Source organism: Podarcis cretensis (genome assembly GCF_951804945.1).
Source record: "Podarcis cretensis genome assembly, chromosome: 13".
Lineage (NCBI taxonomy): Eukaryota > Metazoa > Chordata > Lepidosauria > Squamata > Lacertidae > Podarcis > Podarcis cretensis.
Window position 1 is genome coordinate 31,030,701 of NC_137182.1, and position 22,411 is coordinate 31,053,111.

General features: G+C 38.7%; 3 protein-coding genes across 3 annotated transcripts; all 3 read left to right on the forward strand.

Moving 5' to 3' along the window:
- Positions 1-1,972: 1,972 nt before the first annotated feature.
- On the forward strand, positions 1,973-2,905 carry LOC307200201 (olfactory receptor 5V1-like; the record flags this gene model as incomplete). Its single annotated transcript, XM_079948618.1, has 1 exon — positions 1,973-2,905. The coding sequence occupies one exon, from the start codon at positions 1,973-1,975 to the stop codon at positions 2,903-2,905; it is 933 nt and encodes a 310-aa protein (XP_079804744.1).
- A 5,436-nt stretch (positions 2,906-8,341) lies between these two features.
- LOC307200199 (olfactory receptor 5V1-like) lies at positions 8,342-9,309 on the forward strand (the record flags this gene model as incomplete). The annotated part of the gene is made up of 1 exon (XM_079948616.1): positions 8,342-9,309. The coding sequence occupies exon 1, from the start codon at positions 8,377-8,379 to the stop codon at positions 9,307-9,309; it is 933 nt and encodes a 310-aa protein (XP_079804742.1). The 5' UTR covers positions 8,342-8,376.
- An 11,344-nt stretch (positions 9,310-20,653) lies between these two features.
- LOC307200141 (olfactory receptor 6F1-like) lies at positions 20,654-22,288 on the forward strand. Its single transcript, XM_079948542.1, has 2 exons — positions 20,654-20,732; positions 21,165-22,288. Exon 2 carries the CDS (start codon positions 21,174-21,176, stop codon positions 22,176-22,178), a length of 1,005 nt encoding a protein of 334 aa, XP_079804668.1. The 5' UTR covers positions 20,654-20,732; positions 21,165-21,173; the 3' UTR covers positions 22,179-22,288.
- Positions 22,289-22,411: the final 123 nt, after the last annotated feature.

Sequence of the window (22,411 nt, forward strand, 5' to 3'; positions counted from 1 at the left end):
AATTCCTTTGTAGTAAAACAGCTACTTTGAGATCTTGTATAGAATGTCCTGGGAGATTGAAGTGTTCTCCTACTGGTTTCTCTGTCTTGTGATTCCTGATGTTCTCACTATATAGAAGGGTCTGGAAACTTCTGTTTCAGTGTATCTGAAGAAGTGTGCATGCACACAAAAGCTCATACCAAGAACTGACTTAGTTGGTCTTTAAGGTGCTACTGGAAGGAATTTGTTTTGTTTTGACTATGGCAGACCAACACGGCTACCTATCTGTAACTAGGAGAATTGTTGTTTAGTGTCACCAGTATATGCATATGTCTGGCTCATTTGTTTTAAGTAAAGATGGAACTTACAGGCTGAGAATACTTTTATTTTTTACATAACTTTCTTGATTTGTAATGGGAATCTATGGATTGTTCCTTTGTAGCTACGCTGTATCTTTGCATTTTTGCTTTTCCAGGCTGTGATGTTTCATGGTTTATATGTTTGTTTGTTTGTTTGTTTTCTTTCCTTTTGTTATATTTGCTTATCTTTTTTTGAATTGCTAATGCAAAAGTGCAATTTTATTAAGAAGTTCAGTTTAAAAACTGTAACTTAACATCAATAAGAGGGCTTAGGGTTTCTATTCTATTATACAGGGTAAAATGTATATGGATATGTTTGTATTAGGAAAAATTCATTTCATTTCATTTATTACATTTCTGTGCCATGGTTCACTCAAATGAGTCACAAAGCTGCTTACGTACAATAAATAACACAGTAGGACATCACACTTGCAACATAAATTATATAAAATAATTCCCATAAACATGCAGGTGAATTTTCATAAGGATTTTAAAGAATTAAAATATACCTGTATGGAAATGCAGAGAACTGAACTGAATATAGGAAAACTGGAAAGCTGAAAGAAATGAAAATTGTCAGATTTACCCATTTCTATCCCCTGTACCTGTAATAAAATATACGTACTTTTCTATGTATAAGACGCCCCCATGTATAAGACACCCCCTATTTTCGGGGACTTAAATTTAAGAAAATGGGGGGAAATGGCACAGAGTTGTTGAGCTTTCTTTTTTTGCAGAGAATTGTACAGAGTTATTGAATTTTTTTGAGGGGAAATTAGCTAGGGTTGCTGAGATTTTTTAGGGGGCATTGCTGAAAATTGATCACCCGCATGCATCCAAAAATCCACCTCATGTCTGTCTCCTCACTGGTAGAAGCTGCCAATCGCCCGCCCAACTGCTGCAGTGTCAGCAAATCAACACCAGCCACTGACACAGCAACCAATTACATGCCCAATAGCCACTGACAGCCACAGCAGCAACAAATCAAATGTCCACCCCATCAACTATACATTTATAAGATGAGCCCCACTTTTTAGCATATTTAAAGAAAAAAAACCCTAGTCTTATACATGGAAATGTATGGTATACAGCTGCATACTACATATTAAGCTAACATTTAGTTTGATCCTAAGGATGAACATCTTCTAGACATTGCATTAAATAATTATATTTTACTTCCCATCTGGTTGCTTAGGCCCTATTCTGGGAGCGACTCACACAGATTCTATTTAAAAGATACACAGGTTAGGGATTTTAATGTAGTAGCACTTATAGTTTGAATATGATTCCACTGGAAATGAGGATGGTACTAATAATCTCTTATTTTTAATGCATGTCTCTGTTTATTCTAAAAGGCTTTTCTAGGATAGCATTGCTAGGTATTTTTCAAGCCATCTTTACGGATGGAACTAGTGCATTTTTATAGGTATAATATTCTGTCGCCCCCCATCCCCCCCCCCATTTTTTGCACACTGCCACAATATTTTTAAATGATGTACTGTTTCTTAAAAGGGAAGAAAAAAAGTTGTGTGCATTTGTATAATCTCTGTTCAACCTGTGTGCATGACTTTTGTTTATGGCAACATGACACTTATCAGTTTTCCCTCATTTCTAAAACAGAAAATCCTAAAACAATGGGCAATGAAACAGCACTGACCGAATTTCTCATCTTGGGCTTCTCTGGTCTTCAGGAGTTGCAGCTGTTGCTCTTCTCATTCTTTCTTATCACATACATCTGCACTCTGGCGGGGAACATCTCCATCATTACCATTGCCTGCCTGGACCCTCAGCTTCACACACCCATGTACTTCTTTCTAGGGAACCTCTCTTTTCTGGATATCTGTTATACCAGCACCAATGTCCCTCAGATGCTGGTCCACCTTCTCTCAGAGAAAAAGAGCATCCCATATGCCAGTTGTATAACTCAGCTTTATTTCTTTGTCTCATTTGTGGGTACCGAGTGCATCCTGCTGGCTGCCATGGCCTATGATCGCTTTGTAGCTATATGCCATCCTTTGCACTATACAGCCACCATGAAGAAAGGGTTTTGTCTCCAGTTATCCAGAGCCTGTTGGGCAAGTGGTTTTCTCAACTCAGCTGTGCACACCTACTTTACCTTCCAACTACCTTTCTGTGGGGTAAATCAGCTCAATTATTTCTTTTGTGATATCCCTCCCCTTCTGAAGATTTCTTGTGGAGACACTTCCCTCAATGAGATCATTCTTCTTGTCATTGGGGTCTTCATAGGATGGACCCCATTTGTCTGCATTGTCCTCTCTTATGTCTACATCATCTCCACTATCTTCAAGATACGCTCCACTGAAGGAAGGCTCAAAGCCTTCTCTACCTGTGCCTCACACCTGACCATTGTCCTCTTGTATTATGGGAGTGCCATCTTCACCTATGTCCGTCCAATTTCCACCTACTCTTTAGACAAAGACAGAATCATTTCTGTCATTTACAGCATTGTCACACCCATGCTGAACCCTTTGATCTATACCTTGAGAAACAAAGTTATTAAGGGTGCACTGAAAAAGATATTTATAGGGAAGCTATATTTGAAATGAAAGAATAGTTGCATGTTATCTTAGATGATGATGATGATGAACTTGTTCAGTTGGTTAGGGTATGGTGCTGATAACACAAAGATTGAAGGTTTCATCCCCATATGGGACAGCTGCATATTCCTGCATTGAAGTGAGTCAATTATCCCAAGGCTCCCTTCCAACTCTACTGTTCCATGATTATTTGATCCTATTAACATTTAATCTTCACCTATTTATTGTTTGGGATTAACGTAAACAAAAATAAGATGGACAATAACTGAATTACCACAGTGGCATTTTAGTATCATGAAATTAAACATGCTTTCATTTGTCTTTCTCTTTTTCTATCTGGTTTATGTGTATGTGTGTGAGAGAGGGAGACATTTTGTGAGAGAAAGGCTTGAGTTTTAATTCTAATATCGTTTTATTTTTGAAACTCAACTGTAAGATCTTTAATTCTCAAACCTGAATTGGAGTAACAAATTTATTTATTTTTGCCATATTCATATTTCTTCCAGTACAGGCAGCTATAGATAGCCACAGATCTGGTTGGATTTGCCCACAGCACATTCACATTACAGTAAGGGAGCTGTGGACCATAGCTACCAGTTCAGGGAGATAGGATTCTGGTGCTTCTCTGGAATGACAGTTCAAGCATCCATCTTTCTTCACCTTTGGTGTATGGCTTTTGCTTCACAATCTGCTTTCCTACAGGATCTTCTTGCTTTACAGATTCTACACAGATACTCCACCTTTTCAATGGGAAGGTTTAGAAATTCTTTTTAAGAATTAGCCCTCTCCAGCTTGTTTTGGGGACAGATGCATAGCTCGATGTGTGGCCCTTGGGATGGCTCGAGGCAAATAATACTGATTGGGGGAGAGAGATTGGGGCCCCAGAGCAAATTGGTGGTGTGTCCTTGCACAGCTCTAGTAAAAATGTGAATAATAGGCAAATTGCATACAAAAATGCGGATATTAGGAGAGATGTGCAGCAAAATGATAGCCAATTTTCCAGAATACTTTTTTTTAATGGGGGGGGGGCAAGAAGGCAATGTGAAGAAAGATGGATGCTTGAACTGTCATTCCAGAGAAGCACCAGAATCCTATCTCCCTGAACTGGTAGCTATGGTCCACAGCTCCCTTACTGTAATGTGACATTGTACAGAGGGAATGTCAGTGAAACCAAACATAAACTGAATGGCCTTTCCTGTTTGTTTGTTTGTTTGTTTGTTTGTTTGTTTGTTTGTTTGTTTTCAAGCTATGGGAGAAAGCTAGGTCTAATGAGGGCTTGCAATGAGAGCAGGCCACACCAAGCATGGCTCCTACCTTGACAAACTCTGGTGAAGCTTTAAGGAACAGAGATCTTAATCCCAGGGACTTGTTCACTTCCCATATAAGACATTGTTAAAGAAACATGGGAATATATGGCCCGAACAGCTGGTGGATATCTCACAGAGACAGCTGGAAATGAGCCTTGAATGCAATAAGCAAATTCATCATTTACAATGTAACAACATGGAGATCAGGGAGAAACTGAAAGAGGCTGAGAACTCTGAGTGCAGACAGAAGCTTTACTTGTGTAGATTTCAAAAAGAGGTGAAGCCAGATCTAACTTCCTTCATTGTCACTTGGTTCAAGACACTAATTCATGGCATCCACTTTAATTGTTTTTAATATTGTTTTTAATGCTGTAACCCACAATGGGACCTTAAGGTGAAGGGCAATTAATAAGTATAACAATAATAATGATGATGATAATGATTTGGAACATATTCACAGCATGGTTGACTCCATTCTCAAAGAAGGAGTGCCCACACATGATGTGGTATTGTGTTTTGCCTGTATTGTGTTTTGCTTGTTATAGAAAAGAAAAAAGAAACTCCACAACTAACAGGATAGTTCCTATGACAACCAGCCATCTGTGGTTCTAAGAAACCCTTAGAAAATGCCATGATCTGAAACCATTTATGGAAAGTTACAAGATGTGGGAATCCAATACCAGTGGGATTTTCCCTTTCAGCTAGTAGTCATGAGAAGCCTAATGCAACTCAATATAGCTAATAGATGTGAGGCTACTGATCTATTGACAGCATTACATCATGAATTATGTCCAGAGGCAGTGCACGATCACCCATGAGTAGACGGAGAAGAAGATGCAGGAGAAATCATACACACCAGATGGGAAGATGTCTCTGCTTCAAACACACACACACACACACACACACACACACACACGCTTGGATCCTCACCCCACTCCCACAAAAATAAGCAAAATAAAATAAACAGTTACATTCCAGGCCCCCACAGAATAAGTGAAATCAATTGAAGTGGGGAGCACCTTCTAAACACCCTTTAAACACCCTGTCTGCCAACCTCTCTTCAATCCATATAAAATATCCATAACTAGAACTGAAGCTCTGTGGCCAGCAGGGGGAGTGTGGCTGCTGCTGTTACGCAGGGAGGTTGAGCAGCATGAACCACGCCCCACTGTGCCTCTGGTCTCTTTGGGGCTTCCTTCGTCCTCACTGATGTCCTCCTTCGTCCTCCACTGATGTCCACAAGGACTCTCCAGCTCCTTCTCAGTATTTCTGGGTTTGAATTTAATTATTTACTGGCATATAATTGAGAACTTTTTATGCTATAGTCTTCAGTTGCAATTAAGGGCACTGTGGGCTGCCTGGCAACATTGCAGCAGAAATTAATTGGGGAATAAGTCTCACATGGTTTCTGAATATATTTATATGTGCATGTGTGAGATACTGTACTGGGGTAAGTGTGTGATACCTGCAGGTATTTACCATCCAGCATGCAATTGAATTAGCTGTTTGAAGTGACCAATTTTTCCTTTGATATTTCAATGCACAGTGAGTACAAAATAATACTTCATTTCCAGTGAAAAGTACCTACCAGCTGTAAAAATCAGTGTGCTTCTTTATAGTATGAATTGTAACCTTATTGACTTCAAAATTTACTCCAAGTACAGATTTGTATTGCATGTTCCACTAGAAGGGAATCTGGTCCAGAATTTTGCTGGGTGTTTGGTCCTTGAGCTCTGATGTTATCTATAATCACCTGAATTGTGGTACTTTTTGTGTTTTAAGAACATGTGTTCCTAGGTATGTCTCTGTGTGTCCTTCCATTATATACAAAACTGACTTGATTAAGATGTTTATGCTAGAAGAAAATAACCGACAGAAAATTGATTAGGATCTGAATGTTAGTGTATAGGACACACACAGACACACAAACGTTGTTAAGGTTATCTCTTCTAATGTACGCCATGTTAAGACACAAAATAAACAATAAAACTTTGCAGATTCAAAGTTAGAAATAGGGAGGCCAGCAGCAGAACATACATAAACACAGGAGGTGTTGTTTGCCTGAAAGATTCAAATTATGTGTGGGGTTTTTAAAAACCTGGAAGCTACATTATAAGAAAAGTTTGGGCTGTAGTGGGTAGCAAGCTGTGCAGGGCTGGACACAGTATCTTAGAAATCTGATGGGCCAAACCAGATGTTTGCTGAATGCAGAGCACATTATTAGGCTATTTGTGTTTCCTCAATGGATTAGATGCATAGGGTAACAATGCGTATTGTGAATGCAGAGCATGGGTAGGGAAGACTGACCTCTTCACTTCCCCATCATGCTCAGAATGGAGATAGCCTCCTCATCCTGTGTGGTTTGGATGATGGGGACTCCCTCACCCCATTAAGGCTCCTAGCAATGGGGAGCAATCTCGATTCCAACTGCAGCAGAGGAGTGAAAAAGAAGAAGAGTTTGGATTTGATATCCCGCTTTATTACTACCCTAAGGAGTCTCAAAATGGCTAACATTCTCCTTTCCCTTCTTTTCCCACAACAAACACTCTGTGAGGTGAGTGAGGTTGAGAGACTTCAGAGAAGTGTGACTAGCCCAAGGTCACCCAGCAACTGCATGTGGAGGAGTGGAGACGTGAACCCAGTTCACCAGATTACGAGACTATCGCTTTTAACCACTACACCACGGTGGCTCTCCACTCCCTTCCCTCCCTGTTTCTTCCCTTGTAAGCATGGTCCTCCACTAGAGATGGGGAGAAATTCAATTCAGGTCTCATTTAAATGCAGACTTACTTCATTCACACTTCATAAAACAGTATGAGAGCTAGAGAACAACCATCCTTTGAAATGTATACTTTTCCGAATTTTGCAATGTGGTTTTCCATCTAAGTAATATGTAGAAAAATGTGTGCGCTACTATGCATAAAAATGTATAAAATGTATATACAGTGGTACCTCAGGTTACAGACACTTCAGGTTACAGACACTTCAGGTTACAGACTCTGCTAACCCAGAAATATTACCTTGCATTAAGAACAAAAAATGTGTGGCGGCAATGTGGCAGCAGCGGGAGGCCTCATTACCTAAAGTGGTACCTCAGGTTAAGAACAGTTTCAGGTTAAGAATGGACCTCCAGACTGAATTAAGTACTTAACCTGAGGTACCACTGTATAGCCAGTAAATATTATTCAAATAATATGGTATATTATGGAAAATTGCTTTGCCAAAATGTGTGTATTAGACAAAATTGCAAACAGATTTGTTTACATTCGGATAAATTCACACAGATATGCTGATTAATTTTCATGAGGATTTTAAAAAATTAAAGTATTGGCAAAATGATCTGGGAAAGTGGAGAACTGAACCTTATACTGTGGTACCTCTGGTTAAGTACTTAATTCGTTCCGGAGGTCCATTCTTAACCTGAAACTTTTTCTTAACCTGAAGCACTTTAGCTAATGGGGCCTCCTGCTGCTGCCGCATCACCAGAGCATGATTTCTGTTCTCATCCTGAAGCAAAGTTCTTAACCCGAGGTACTATTTCTGGGTTAGCGGAGTGTGTAACCTGAAGTGTATGTAACCTGAAGCGCGTGTAACCTGAGGTACCACTGTACTGGAAAATTGAAAAACTGAGAGAAATAAAACAAGATATGAAACTGGATGCTACATATTAAGCTAATGTCTAATGTGGCCCCAATGCTCAACATCTTCTAGACTGCATTAAGTTTTTCTATTTTACTTTCCATCATGTTGCTTAGGACCTATTGTGGGTGCCACTCCTACCACAAAAATCAATTTAGCAAACACCTAGGTTTTAGTGTGGCAACATTCACACTTTGGAATATGCTTCCTGTGGAAATGGGGATGATGTGAATCTATCAAGGCATATCATTAAGGATTTCAAACAAGCTTTTTGTTGGCTATTGGTTCATGCGGGCTTTATAGATGGATCTAGTGTATTTTTACTCATTTATCCTTGAGTTTCCTTTGAATTCCTTTTTTGTGCACTGTCACAATATATTCAAATGGTGTGTAGTTTACTGTTTTAACAAATGAATAAAAAGTTGTGTGCATTTGCAGAATTTCTGATCAGTCTCTGTTCTTGGCTTCTTCTTATGGTGGCAGGACACTTATTAGTTTTTTTTTCTCATTTCCCAAACAGAGAACACTAAAACAATGGCCAATGAAACAGCACTGACCGAATTTCTCATCTTGGGCTTCTCTGGTCTTCAGGAGCTGCAGCTGTTGCTCTTCTCATTCTTTCTTATCACATACATCTGCACTCTGGTGGGGAACATCTCCATCATTACCATTGCCTGCCTGGACCCTCAGCTTCACACACCCATGTACTTCTTTCTAGGGAACCTCTCTTTTCTGGATATCTGTTATACCAGCACCAATGTCCCTCAGATGCTGGTCCACCTTCTCTCAGAGAAAAAGAGCATCCCATATGCCAGTTGTATAACTCAGCTTTATTTCTTTGCCTCATTTGTGGGTACCGAGTGCATCCTGCTGGCTGCCATGGCCTATGATCGCTTTGTAGCTATATGCCATCCTTTGCACTACACAGCCACCATGAAGAAAGGGTTTTGTCTCCAGTTATCCGGAGCCTGCTGGGCAAGTGGTTTTCTCAACTCAGCTGTGCACACCTACTTTACCTTCCAACTACCTTTCTGTGGGGTAAATCAGCTCAATTATTTCTTTTGTGATATCCCTCCCCTTCTGAAGATTTCTTGTGGAGACACTTCCCTCAATGAGATCATTCTTCTTGTCATTGGGGTCTTCATAGGATGGACCCCATTTGTCTGCATTGTCCTCTCTTATGTCTACATCATTTCCACTATCTTGAAGATACGCTCCACTGAAGGAAGGCTCAAAGCCTTTTCCACCTGTGCCTCACACCTGACCATTGTCCTCTTGTATTATGGGAGTTCCATCTTCACCTACGTCCGTCCAATTTCCACCTACTCTTTAGACAAAGACAGAATCATTTCTGTCATTTACAGCATTGTCACACCCATGCTGAATCCTTTGATCTATACCTTGAGAAACAAAGATATTAAGGGTGCACTGAAAAAGATATTTATGAGGAAGCTGTATTTGAAATGAAAGATGCGTTGTATTTTATTTTAGGTTTGTTTTTTTTTTACTTGAACATTTAGCATTCACCCAATCTATTGCTTGTGATTAAAGTAAGCAAGAATAAGAAAAACAGTGACTATGAATTATCACAGTGACATGTCATTAACATTGTTTAAAACAGCCAAAATTTCTAGTTCTGCTTTCATTTATGTTTCTTTATTATATTTTGTTGCACTGGCTGCATTTTCTTTTTTTTTTTAATACATATTTATTAAAGTTTTTTTGAATACAAATACATAAATAAACGACATTACTTATATCATAACATAATTTCATCATTTCTTTGGACTCCCTCACATCTCCCGCTCCCACTTACATTGTTACGAAAAAATTTTCCAAGCAAATTACCCACTTGTTTGCGATCTTATCTCCGCTCATTTAAATAAAATCTAACAATTCTCCAAGAAATTTATATTTTCCTTAATCTCACTTATCGTCAAATTCAGATCTAATTCGGTGGTAGGCAGTTATTTGTGATCTAGCATCCTTCTTAACATTCAACCAAATTACAATACTTTTGTAGATAAATCTTGAATTTCCTCCAGTCTTCCTCAACCCTCTCCTGTCCCAGGTCTCGGATTCTACCAGTCATCTCGGCCAGTTGCATATAGTCCATCAGCTGCATCTGCCACTCTTCCAGTGTGGGTAGATCTTGAGTTTTCCAGCTCTTAGCGATGAGTATCCTTGCTGCTGTTGTTGCATACATAAAAAATGTTAGATCCTTCTTTAACACCTTCTGGCCGACAATACCCAGAAGGAAGGCCTCTGGTTTCTTAGTGAAGGTATACTTAAATACCTTTTTCAACTCATTATATATCATTTCCCAGAAGGCCTTCACTTTAGGGCAGGTCCACCAGAGGTGAAAGAATGTTCCTTCATGTTCTTTACATTTCCAACATTTATTATCAGACAAATGGTATATTTTGGCAAGTTTAACTGGGGTCATGTACCATCTATATATCATTTTCATTACATTTTCCTTCAGAGCATTACATGCAGTGAAGTTCAGCCCAGTGGTCCACAACCTTTCCCAGTCTTCAAACATAATATTATACCCAATGTCCTGAGCCCACTTTATCATAACCGATTTAACCATTTCGTCTTGTGTGTTCCATTTTAACAGCAAGTTATACATTCTTGATAATACCTTAGTCTTTGGTTCTAACAATTCTGTTTCCAACTTCAATTTCTCCACCTGGAACCCTACCTTTTTATCATTTTTAAAGACTTCTTTAATGTGAGTGTAATGTAACCAGTCTCGCACTTTATCCTTCATTTTCTCCAAACTCTGCAATTTCCAATTGTCTCCATCTTTTTCTAGTATTTCCCAATATTTTGGCCATTTGGCCTCCATATTGGGTCTTTTTCGGGCCTTAGCTTCCAGAAGTGAAAGCCACCTCGGAGTTTTGTTTTCCAATAAGTCTTTGTATTTTGTCCAGACATTAAATACTGCTTTCCTGACAATATGGTTCTTGAAGACCTTATTGATCTTAACCTTATCATACCATAAGTATGCATGCCAACCAAAAGCGTTGTTAAAACCTTCCAAGTCCAGTACATCAGTGTCTTCGAGAAGTAGCCAGTCTTTTAGCCAGCAGAAAGCTGCAGCTTCATAATACAGCTTTAAGTCTGGCAGGGCAAAGCCCCCTCTTTCTTTTGCATCAGTTAGTATCTTAAACTTAATTCTGGGCTTTTTGCCCTGCCAGACAAATTTAGATATATCTCTCTGCCACTTCTGGAAGCACTCTGTTTTGTCCACAATCTGCAATGTTTGAAACAAAAACAACATCTTTGGCAGTACATTCATTTTAACAGCAGCAATTCGGCCTAACAAAGAAAGTTTCAATTTTGTCCAACTATCCAAGTCTCTCTTAATTTCAGACCAGCATTTTTCATAGTTATCCTTAAATAAACTCAGATTCTTTGCTGTTATATTTACCCCTAAGTACTTTACTTTTTTAACCACAGTTAATTCTGTTTCTCTCTGAAACCGTTCCGACTCTATATCTGTCAGATTTTTTCCCAGCACCTTAGTTTTCTGTTTATTTAATTTGAATCCCGCCACCCGACCAAAGTCTTGAATCAATTGTAATACTCTTATTGTACTAGATTCTGGCTCCTGCAGGGTCAGAACCAGGTCATCTGCAAAAGCTTTAAGTTTATATTGTTTTTTTTTTTATATAAATATTTATTAAGATTTTTTTTTTAAGATACAAAATGCAAAAATAATAAACAATATAACATGAATCATAACACATTTTTCAGAACTTCTTTGGACTCCCTCACGTCTCCCACTCCCACTTACATCGTTATAAATTTTTCCCAGCAATTTATCATCTTGTTTATATTCTTAAATTTTGTTCAATTAATTTGATCTATTCTCCACAAATTTTATATTTCCCTCAATCTCACTTATCGTCAATTTCAAATCTAATTCAGTGGTAGGCAATTATTTATGATCTAGCATCCTTCTTAGCCTTCAACCAAATTACAATACTTTTGTAGATAAATCTTGAATTTCTTCCAGTCTTCTTCAACCCTCTCTTCTCCCAGGTCTCGGATTCTGCCAGTCATCTCGGCCAGTTGCATATAGTCCATCAGCTGCATCTGCCACTCTTCCAGTGTGGGTAGATCTTGAGTTTTCCAGCTCTTGGCGATGAGTATCCTTGCTGCCGTTGTTGCATACATAAAAAATGTTCGGTCCTTCTTTAACACCTTCTGGCCGACAATGCCCAGAAGGAAGGCCTCTGGTTTCTTAGTGAAGGTATACTTAAATACCTTTTTCAACTCATTATATATCATTTCCCAGAAGGCCTTCACTCTAGGGCAAGTCCACCAGAGGTGAAAGAATGTTCCTTCATGTTCTTTACATTTCCAACATTTATTATCAGACAAATGGTATATTTTGGCAAGTTTAACTGGGGTCATGTACCATCTATATATCATTTTCATTACATTTTCCTTCAGAGCATTACATGCAGTGAAGTTCAGCCCAGTGGTCCACAACCTTTCCCAGTCCTCAAACATAATATTATGCCCAATATCCTGAGCCCACTTTATCATAACCGATTTAACCATTTCGTCTTGTGTATTCCATTTCAGCAGCAAGTTATACATTCTTGATAATACCTTAGTCTTAGGCTCTAACAGTTCTGTTTCCAACTTCGATTTCTCCACCTGGAACCCTAGCTTTTTGTCATTTTTAAAAACTTCTTTAATCTGAGCGTAGTGTAACCAGTCTCGCACTTTATCCTTCATTTTCTCCAAACTCTGCAATTTCCAATTGTCTCCATCTTTTTCTAATATTTCCCAATATTTTGGCCATTTGGCCTCCATATTGGGTCTTTTTCGGGCCTTAGCTTCCAGAGGTGAAAGCCACCTCGGAGTTTTGTTTTCCAGTAAGTCTTTGTATTTTGTCCAGACATTAAAAACTGCTTTCCTGACAATATGGTTCTTGAAGACCTTATTGATCTTAACCTTATCATACCATAGATATGCATGCCAACCAAAAGCATTGTTAAACCCTTCCAAATCCAATACGTCAGTGTCTTCGAGAAGTAGCCAGTCTTTTAGCCAGCAAAAGGCTGCGGCTTCATAATACAACTTTAAGTCCGGCAGGGCAAAGCCCCCTCTTTCTTTCGCATCAGTTAGTATCTTAAACTTAATTCTGGGCTTTTTGCCCTGCCAGACAAATCTAGATATATCTCTCTGCCACTTCCGGAAACACTCTGTCTTGTCCACAATCTGCAATGTTTGAAACAAAAACAACATCTTTGGCAATACATTCATCTTAACAGCAGCAATTCGGCCTAACAGAGAAAGCTTCAATTTTGTCCAACTATCCAAATCTCTCTTAATTTCAGACCAACATTTTTCGTAATTATCCTTAAATAGACTCAGATTTTTTGCTGTTATGTTTACCCCTAGGTACTTTACTTTTTTAACCACAGTTAGTTCCCTTTCTCTCTGAAACTGTTCCGACTCTACATCTGTCAGGTTTTTCCCCAACACCTTAGTTTTCTGTTTATTTAGTTTAAATCCTGCCACCCGACCAAAATCTTGGATCAGTTGTAATACTCTTTTTGTACTAGATTCTGGCTCCTGTAGGGTCAAAACTAGGTCATCTGCAAAAGCTTTAAGTTTATATTGTTTCGCTCCGACCTGAATCCCTTCCACCAACCGGTCCCCTCTAATCATATTCAAGAGCACCTCCAGAACTGATATAAATAACAAAGGGGAAATCGGGCAGCCTTGTCGTGTTCCTTTTTCAATTTTAAACTCTTCAGTAACCACATTGTTTACTATCAATTTAGCCTTTTGTTCTGAATATATTGCATCAATCCCATTCTCAAAACCCCGACCCACTCCCATTTCTTTTAAATTTCCCTTCATAAATTTCCAAGAGATATTATCAAAGGCCTTCTCCGCATCTATAAAGATTAACACTGCTTTTGTATTTATATCAGTTTGCAAAAGTTCCAAAATGTCAATAATGTTCCTTGTATTAGCAAACATGTGTCTACCTGGGAGAAAGCCTGCCTGGTCTTTATGAATTACTTCATTTAGAACTTTTTTAAATCTACTTGCCAAAACATCTGCAAAAATTTTGTAATCCACATTTAAAAGGGAGATGGGACGGTAGTTCTTAAGTTGCGTCTTTTCAGCTTCCGATTTTGGTATCAATGTGATGAAAGCTTCCTTCCACGATTCCGGCGCCCTCCTCCCCTCCATAATTTCATTGCTAACCTCCATCAGTGGTTGAATCAAATGGTCTTTTAATATCTTATAATACTTGGAGGTTAGCCCGTCTGGCCCTGGAGATTTGCCCGGTTTCATGTTTTGAATGGCTTGTTCAATTTCTTGACATGTTATTTTACTGTTCAGGAGAGATCTATTTTCTTGTGACAGCCTTTTAAGTCCATTTTTCTCCAAAAATTGTTTTATCTCGTCCTCATTCTGCGGCCCTTGAGTATATAATTTTTTGAAGTATTTCTGGAAACACTTTCTAATCTCCGTGGGGTTCTGAATGTTTCTTCCTTCAATTTCCAAATTTGTAACTGTGTTCAATTTTTGTCTCTTCTTCAACTGCCAAGCTAGCAGTTTCCCACATTTGTTTGCCGATTCAAAAGTTTTTTGTTTCATTAATTTAATCTTCCACTCTATTTCCTGATTTATCAGTTTAGAATACTGTGCTTGATAGAGTTTGATTTCTCTCAAGATCGGCAGGGACTTCGGGTTTGATCTTAACTTCTTCTCCAATTCTTTTATTTTCTCCAAAATCTTATCTTTTCTGTCATTTTGTATCCTCTTCCTTGCCACATTCTGTTGTATCAAGAACCCCCTCATCACAGCTTTACTTGCATCCCAAATAATTCTTTTTTCCACCGCAGTGTTCATATTTATCTCAAAGTAATCCTTCAATGCTTTCTGGGCCTTCTTAGTAATCTCCTGGTCTCTGAACAGATTGTCATTCATCTTCCATCTAAAGGAACCAGTTGGTAATAGTATCATATCCATTTTCAGTGCGTTATGGTCGGAGCAGGTTTTTGGGCAGATTTCCACCTTTCTGACCTTCGGTGCCAGACCTCTAGTTATCCATATTTGGTCGATTCTTGTCCAAGTCAGCTGAGCTTCAGAGAAGAATGTTCCTTCTTTTCCCAAGGGATTCTTCGTTCTCCAAATGTCAATCCAGTCCATATTGTCAGTCAGTTCAAAAAAGGTCTTTGGTAGTCTGCCATCTTTAGTGACATTCTGGCTTTGTGACTTATCCATGTTTGTTGATACGACCCCGTTCATGTCTCCCATCATGATGATGTTGTCATAATCCAGATGTTCCAGCATGGTCTCATGCAACTTCTTGAAAAATTCCGACTTCCCTTCATTTGGTGCATAAATTCCTAATATCAGAATCTTTTCTCCTTGATGTTGTATTTCGATTGCCAAAATTCTTCCATATTCATCTTTAAATAAGAATTTAGGTGACAGGCTCTCTTTTGCATATATCACCACGCCTCTCTTCTTTACTTTGTCTGAAGATATAAATTCCTGACCAAGTCTTTTATTTATTAGTACTTTCCGGTGGAGCCTAGTCACATGTGTTTCTTGTAAGCAAATAATGTCCAATTGTTCCTTTTTCAATATATGAAAAATTTTCCTTCTTTTTTCCGGAATGTTACAGCCATTTATATTCCAGCTCAAAAGTTGCAGAGACATCCTGGATAAGTCTGGTTATTTTTCTAGGGGTAGTACCTTGTTCGCTAGGTCTTCAGAATCCGAGGGTGCAGGCACCTCTGGTACTACAGGCCCCGAGGGTAGTTCCAGTCCTTTTTGAAGGTCCTCTCCGTACGCAGTCAGAAATTTGTCTCTATCTTCCAGTGATCTGATTTTAATCTTCTTCCCTCTAAAAGTAAAAGATAATCCTTGAGGAAAGTCCCACCTGAAGATAATTGTGTTGCTCCTTAACAATCTTGTTAGTTCCAAATAATCAGATCTAAGGTCCAAAAGTTGTTTAGGAATATCCTTAAAAATTTCGATTCTTTTGTCCAGAATGTCCAGTGACTTTCCGTAATGTAAACCCAAAATCTTGTCCCTTTCCTCCTTTGATCTCAGTATTATTAAACAATCTCTGGGCTTCTCTCTCTTTATAAGTCTTCCAAGTCTGAAGGCTGATGTAATTTTAAAGTCTTTTTCCTCTAGGTTCCAAAACTTGGAAAATTCTTTAGTCAGGAACTCAGCTAAGTTACCTTCTTCCACCTCTGGTATCGACCTAATCCTTAAATTAGTCTGTCTATTCTGTAGTTCTATCATAGAAAGATAGGTCTGATGTTCACCTACTTGTTTGCTGAGTGGTCTTACCTCTTTCTCTAAATTTCCCAATCTTTGGCTGGTATCTTCAGCCAATTTCCGATTTTCACCTGCAGTCTCCTTCAGTTCTCCAATTGCTTGCACATTTTGTGCAACTTGTCCAGTTAGTCTATTTAAACATTCAGTATTTTGTTCAATTTTAGCTGTTTGCTGATCAGCTTTTTTATCCAAAGATTCCACTTTTTTGTCCAAAGATTCCAGTTTTTCAAGAATTTTCTCTAAAGTAGAACTGATTTCTCCTGAGGCCATCTCTTCCAATTGAAATTCCTCAGTTTCTGCCCGTGGCAGAGAAGCAGCTTCTTTCTCAGAAGTCAGAGTAGGCAAAGTAAGCACAGTAGGCACAGATGATCTGCGTGCCTGGGAGACTGCGGTTAGAGTTGTTTGTCTGGTTCTCGGTCCCTTTTTTCTTGCGCCACTCATTCCAGAGTTATCTAAAATTCAAGGTCAAGCTGAGTTGTTCCCATGAGAAAAGCAGCGGCCCAGATGGTAATAGTCAAACAGGAGGCCGGGAAAAGGAAAGTAAAACAATGTCACTGCTATTAATCCCAAATCCTCTAGGGGGAACTTAAAATGTCTTTAGGAAAGAAGACAATTTCAATAAAAATATTGTAATCCCATTTAATGTCCGAGAGCCTTCAATAAGGTAATTTTTAGCAGAGTTAGTGTTTAAAAAGTTCTAGGGGTGGTACCTTGTTCGCTGGATCTTCAGGATCCGAGGGTGCAGGCACCCCTGGTGCTCCAGGCCCCGAAGATAGTTCAAGTCCTTTTTGAAGGTCCTTTCCGTAGGCGGTCAGAAACTTGTCTCTATCATAATCCTTGAGGAAAATCCCACCTGAAGATGATTGAGTTGCTCCTCAACAGTCTTGCTAGTTCCAAATAATCAGATCTAAGGTCCAGCAGTTGTTTAGGAATATCCTTGTAAATTTCAATTCTTTTGTCCAGAATATCCAGTGACTTTCCGTAATGCAGGCCCAAAATCTTGTCCCTTTCCTCCTTTGATCTCAATGTTATTAAACAGTCTCTGGGCTTCTCTTTCTTTATAAGTCTTCCAAGCCTGAAGGCTGATACAATTTTAAGATCTTTTTCCTCTAAATTCCAAAACTTGGAAAATTCTTTATTCAAAAACTCAGCTAGGTTGCCTTCTTCCACCTCTGGTACCGACCTAATCCTTAAATTGGTCTCCCTGTTCCGCAGTTCTATCATAGAAAGATAGGTCTGGTGTTCACCTACTTGCTTGCTGAGTGGTCTTACCTCTTTTTCTAAATTTCCCAGTCTTTGGCTGGTATCCTCAGCCAATTTCCGATTTTCACCTGCAGTCTCCTTCAATTCTCCAATTGCTTGTACATTCTGTGCAACTTGTCCAGTTAATCTATTTAAATATTTTGTGTTTTGATCAATTTTAGCTGTTTGCTGATCAACTTTTTTATCCAAAGATTCCAATTTTTCAAGAATTTTCTCTAAAATAGAGCCAGTTGCTCCTGAGGCCATCTCTTCCAATTGTAATTCCTCAGTTTCTCCCTCCCCTGCCCGTGGCAGAGAAGCAGCTTCTTCCTCAGAAGTGAAAATAGGCAAAGTAGGCAAAGTAGGCACAGATGATCTACGTGCCTGAGAGGCTGTGGTTAAAGTTGTTAAAGTTGTTTGCCTGGTTCTCGGTCCCTTTTTTCTTGCACCACTCATTCCAGAGTTATCTAAAAGTCAAGGTCAAGCTGAGTTGTTCCCATGAGAAAACAACGGCCCAGATGGTAACAGTCAAACAGGAGGCCGGGAAAAGGAAAGTAAAACAATGTCACTGCTGTAAATCCCAAATCCTCTAGGGGGAGCTTAAAATGTCTTTAGGGAAGAAATCAATTCCAATAAAATTAATAAAGTCTAGTTTAATGTCCAGGAACCTTCGATAAGGTAGTTTTTAGCAGAGTTAGTATTTAAAAAGCCACAATATTTCAAACAGTGCTTACTGGTGTTCCGAAAGATGTTTCAAAATAGCCAGTCCAAACTCCCTCAGATTGTTTCAAAGTTTAAGTTCAAAGTATCCAGCCCTGCAGACTGACTGCTCAGTTACACAGGCAGTTCCAGCACCTGGGTTTCTTGCTTAAATTGTAATCCAAATGGAAGAAAGGTATCACAGTCCAAATAGAAGTCATATAATCAACTACTTAAAGTCCTTATTCTGCTTAGAAATAATTTCCACGGGTGCCCAGATCAGTTAAGTTAAAAGTTCACTCTTTGCCTCCACTCCTCCAACTCTTTGCTTTGAAGTTCAGTGTCAGTGGAAGACGGACTTCCTATTTTTCATCACTCCGCTTTCAGCCAAATTCAATATTTTTGGGTCTCAAAGTTTTGTAAGATCCTTATTACTCACGGATTGTTGCTTTCCGAATCAGAAGTTTAGGAAGAAAGGTCAGCGCTCACCGGCAGCAGCAATGCGGCTTCGCTCCGTTGACTGTGGAACGACCCACAGCGCCGCAACCACCTCCGCGATCCGGAGCCCCTTACGGGGTTCCTTCAATGTTTTGGGGGCTGCTCCTGGCGCCCGCCGGGTCCCAAGACCACAGGCTTCTGCCACCTGTGGTTTTCCAAAATGGGTCGCCGCTTCGCCGCAGCGGACGACCCGTTCTCAGCGGAGCTTCCCTCTCCCGGTTAGAAGAGGGCAGCCATTGCTGTTTATGTTTCTTTATTATATTTATTATATTTTGTTGCACTGGCTGCATTTTCATTCTAATGTTGTTTTTACTTTTGAAACTCAACTCCCAGATCTCACATTGATCAACCTTTATTGGTGCAACTAATCTGTTTATTTATGCCATATTTTCCTTTCCTCTAACAAACTTTAGACAGCGTTCATGGTTCTTCACATGCACAAATACAGTGTCTTATACAAACAGTGCAACTAGTAACCAACACTTCATTTGTCAATGGTCAAGAAATATTGCAAAATATCTTTCTTATTTTAAAAAATTGACATCTTTGCTCTCCCATAAGTTGGCACTCCTGGTTCCTATACCAGAAATAATGGAAGTAATCAGCTTATTTTTTGACCAAACTGCAGGAGGCAGTGGAAGACAGGAGTGCCTGGCGTGCGCTGGTCCATGGGGTCACGAAGACTCGGACACGACTAAACAACGAAACAACAACAACAATCAGCTTATCATATGAACATGTGCCTAACAAACAATTTCCTGGGAACACATTGTGTTTGGAAGCAGGGCCTGTGTGCATAATTACATCTGAATTAACAAGCATAAGACTGTGCTTCATGATTAGGGTTTTAAAGTGAATAAATGTAAACATGATTACATTATTATTATTGCATAGTTAGCTTTCCCATTAGTATGCAACACTTTGGTTTTCTGGAACCTTGTTTAGAAGACACATAATTAATCACAGGAGACGTTCAGTTCTAGGATATGTTTTCTAGCAAAAACAAGATGAAATATTGGGGGGAGGGATTGGCGTTCATAAATAAATGCCTCATTGCTGAGATGTATATCATATTTTAAGGAAATGGATATAGAACTTCTGCCATGCATGCACTGAAAATTAAAAAGGCATAGTACAATACATTGCTTTATGGGAAAGAAAAATCGCACAGAGAGATACAGAAAGAAGATGCAATACATCATGCATAAAGAACAACAACTTTAAAAAAAACAGATTCAGGTAGGCAGCTGTGTTGGTCTGTCTTAGTCATAATAAATAACAAGATGAAAGATTATTATTATTTTTTTAAAATGATTAAAAGATGATCCAAAAAGAACTCCCTTAAGAGAATCAAGTCTTTTAAGACAATCTTTAAAAGAATCTTTCCCAAAAAGTTTTTTTAAAATAATTCATGTAGCACCTTAAAATCCCTTGCCCTTCCATGTGAAACCAACTGTCATCATTAACTGTCATCAACAGTTACAAGGTTGTAGCAACCTCTGCTTCAGAGTATCTGAAGAAGTGTGTATACACACGAAAGCTTATACCTAGAAATCTTATACTTAGTTGGTTTTTAAGGTGCTACTGGAATTATTTTTTTAAAAAAACCTTTTTTTGAAAGATTCTTTTAAAGACTGTCTTAAAACAAAAACACTTCATTCTTTTTAGATCATCTTTTAATATATTTTTTAATCTTTCATCTTGTTATTTATTTCAAAAAAAAACAATTGATACTCCATATTCTCCCTGGCCATTCAACAAAACAAGATATTGCTAAACCAGTGAGAAATGATTCTTGACAGGAATACATTAAGTTTACAAATGAAACTAATCATGACAAAATTTCAAAGAAATACAGGGGCATGTTGTTAATGTTTGATGCAACATTAAAATTACATATTCTCTGGATCCCCCTCCTCCATGCAACAATGTTCAGCAGTAGAAAATGATTGTCCTGGAGAGCTCTGGGTAAGTGCTGTCCTAGAACTATAAATGCCAGCTAACATTTGAATCTGGGGAGGGGGAGGGGAGGCTTCTTGGTAGGCATGGAACTCCCTGATGATACAATTCTCTTCCTCCCTCTCTCCTCTTTTAGATAGGCCCTGAAGGTATTTTATCTGTGTTTAACTAGGGATAATTGTTGGTACTGTAAGTTTTTCAGTGACTGGGAATTATATTCAAAACAAAATAAAAAAAATCCTTCCAGTAGCACCTTAAAGACCAACTAAGTTAGTTCTTGGTATGAGCTTTCGTGTGCATGCACACTTCTTCTGGGAATTATATATTTGATTGGGTTAATATTAAATGAATATATCACTTTTATCTTATTTAGATCATAATAGTGATTTTTTTTCTTTCTCTCTTGGTTTCAAAAAATGCATTTTATGTCACTTTGGGAAGATGTTTTATTAGGAAAGGTAACATGGAAATCTCTTCCATAAAAAATAAAATAAAATGACACCAGTGCTACGTGTGGTGCTTGATGTCTTGATATCTAATAATTCACTAATTTGTATTAGGGTCTTTTCCCCCTTCTTCAGACATACAATATGGAAAAAAGAGAAGAGGGAAATCAAACCATCATCACAGAATTAATTCTTCGGGGATTTGGGGATTTTCAAGATCTACGGATTGTCATCTTCATCTTGTTTCTAGCCATCTATATCCTTACAATGACTGGAAACATCCTCATTGTTGGATTAGTTGTGACAAACCACAGCCTCCACACTCCCATGTACTTTTTTCTGGCAAACCTCTCTTGCTTGGAGACCTTCTACAGTTCAACCATCTTGCCCAAGGTCCTTGTCAGTTCCCTGACTGCAGAGAGAGCCATTTCCATCCCTGGCTGCATTGCACAATTCTATTTCTTTACTGCTCTGGTAGTTACTGAATGTGGTCTCCTAGCTATGATGTCTTATGACAGGTATGTAGCAATATGTAAACCTCTGCATTATGGAACTCATATGACAGCTAAGCGATGTGTTCACATGGCAGCTGGCTGTTGGATTACAGGTTTTTTGGCAATGTCAGTAATGATGTATCTGATGACAAGGTTGACATTTTGTGGTCCTAATGAAATAGAACATTTCTTCTGTGACTTTACCCCTGTGGCAAAAATCGCTTGCAGTGAATCTCAGGAATTTGAACTAATGGGTTTCATATTCTCAACCATTTTCACCGTGCCTACATTTTTATTGACTCTGACCTCATACACATTTATCGTAACCACTATCCTGAGAATCCCATCTGCTACTGGAAGGAAAAAGGCCTTCTCTACATGCTCATCTCACCTTTTTGTAGTGACAATTTATTATGGCACCTTAATCATAGTCTATGTGCTGCCCAATAATGAAAATATGAGAAAGCTAAACAAAGTCTTCTCTGTTTTTTACACCATTCTTACTCCTCTGGTCAATCCACTGATATACAGTCTCAGGAATAGGGAAGTGAAAGTGTGCCTTAGGAAATCTGTTGGTAAACTGACTAATGGCATATGGTCAAAGGAAATTCAAGGAACTGTTTTTAGTTTGGGATGGAATCCTAAATCACCCTAGATTCATTTTCCTTACTTCAAGTTGACTCCAATTTCCCAGTATTGCAATATTCTCAGCTTAATTGTGCTTCGAGCCCCAAAACCCATCCCCCATGGAAATAAAGACACAGTGGAGACAGAATTTAGTTTAAATGTTGATGGGCAAATTTTGGCCACAACTATATTAAAATACACAAATGTGACTGGTATTGGTTTAGGCATTGGTATCAAACTATATCTGGCTCCTGCCCCACC

Excerpts from the sequence above, each read along its gene's own strand:
- LOC307200141 (XM_079948542.1), top strand. The coding sequence starts at position 21,174 with ATGGAAAAAAGAGAAGAGGGAAATCAAACCATCATCACAGAATTAATT.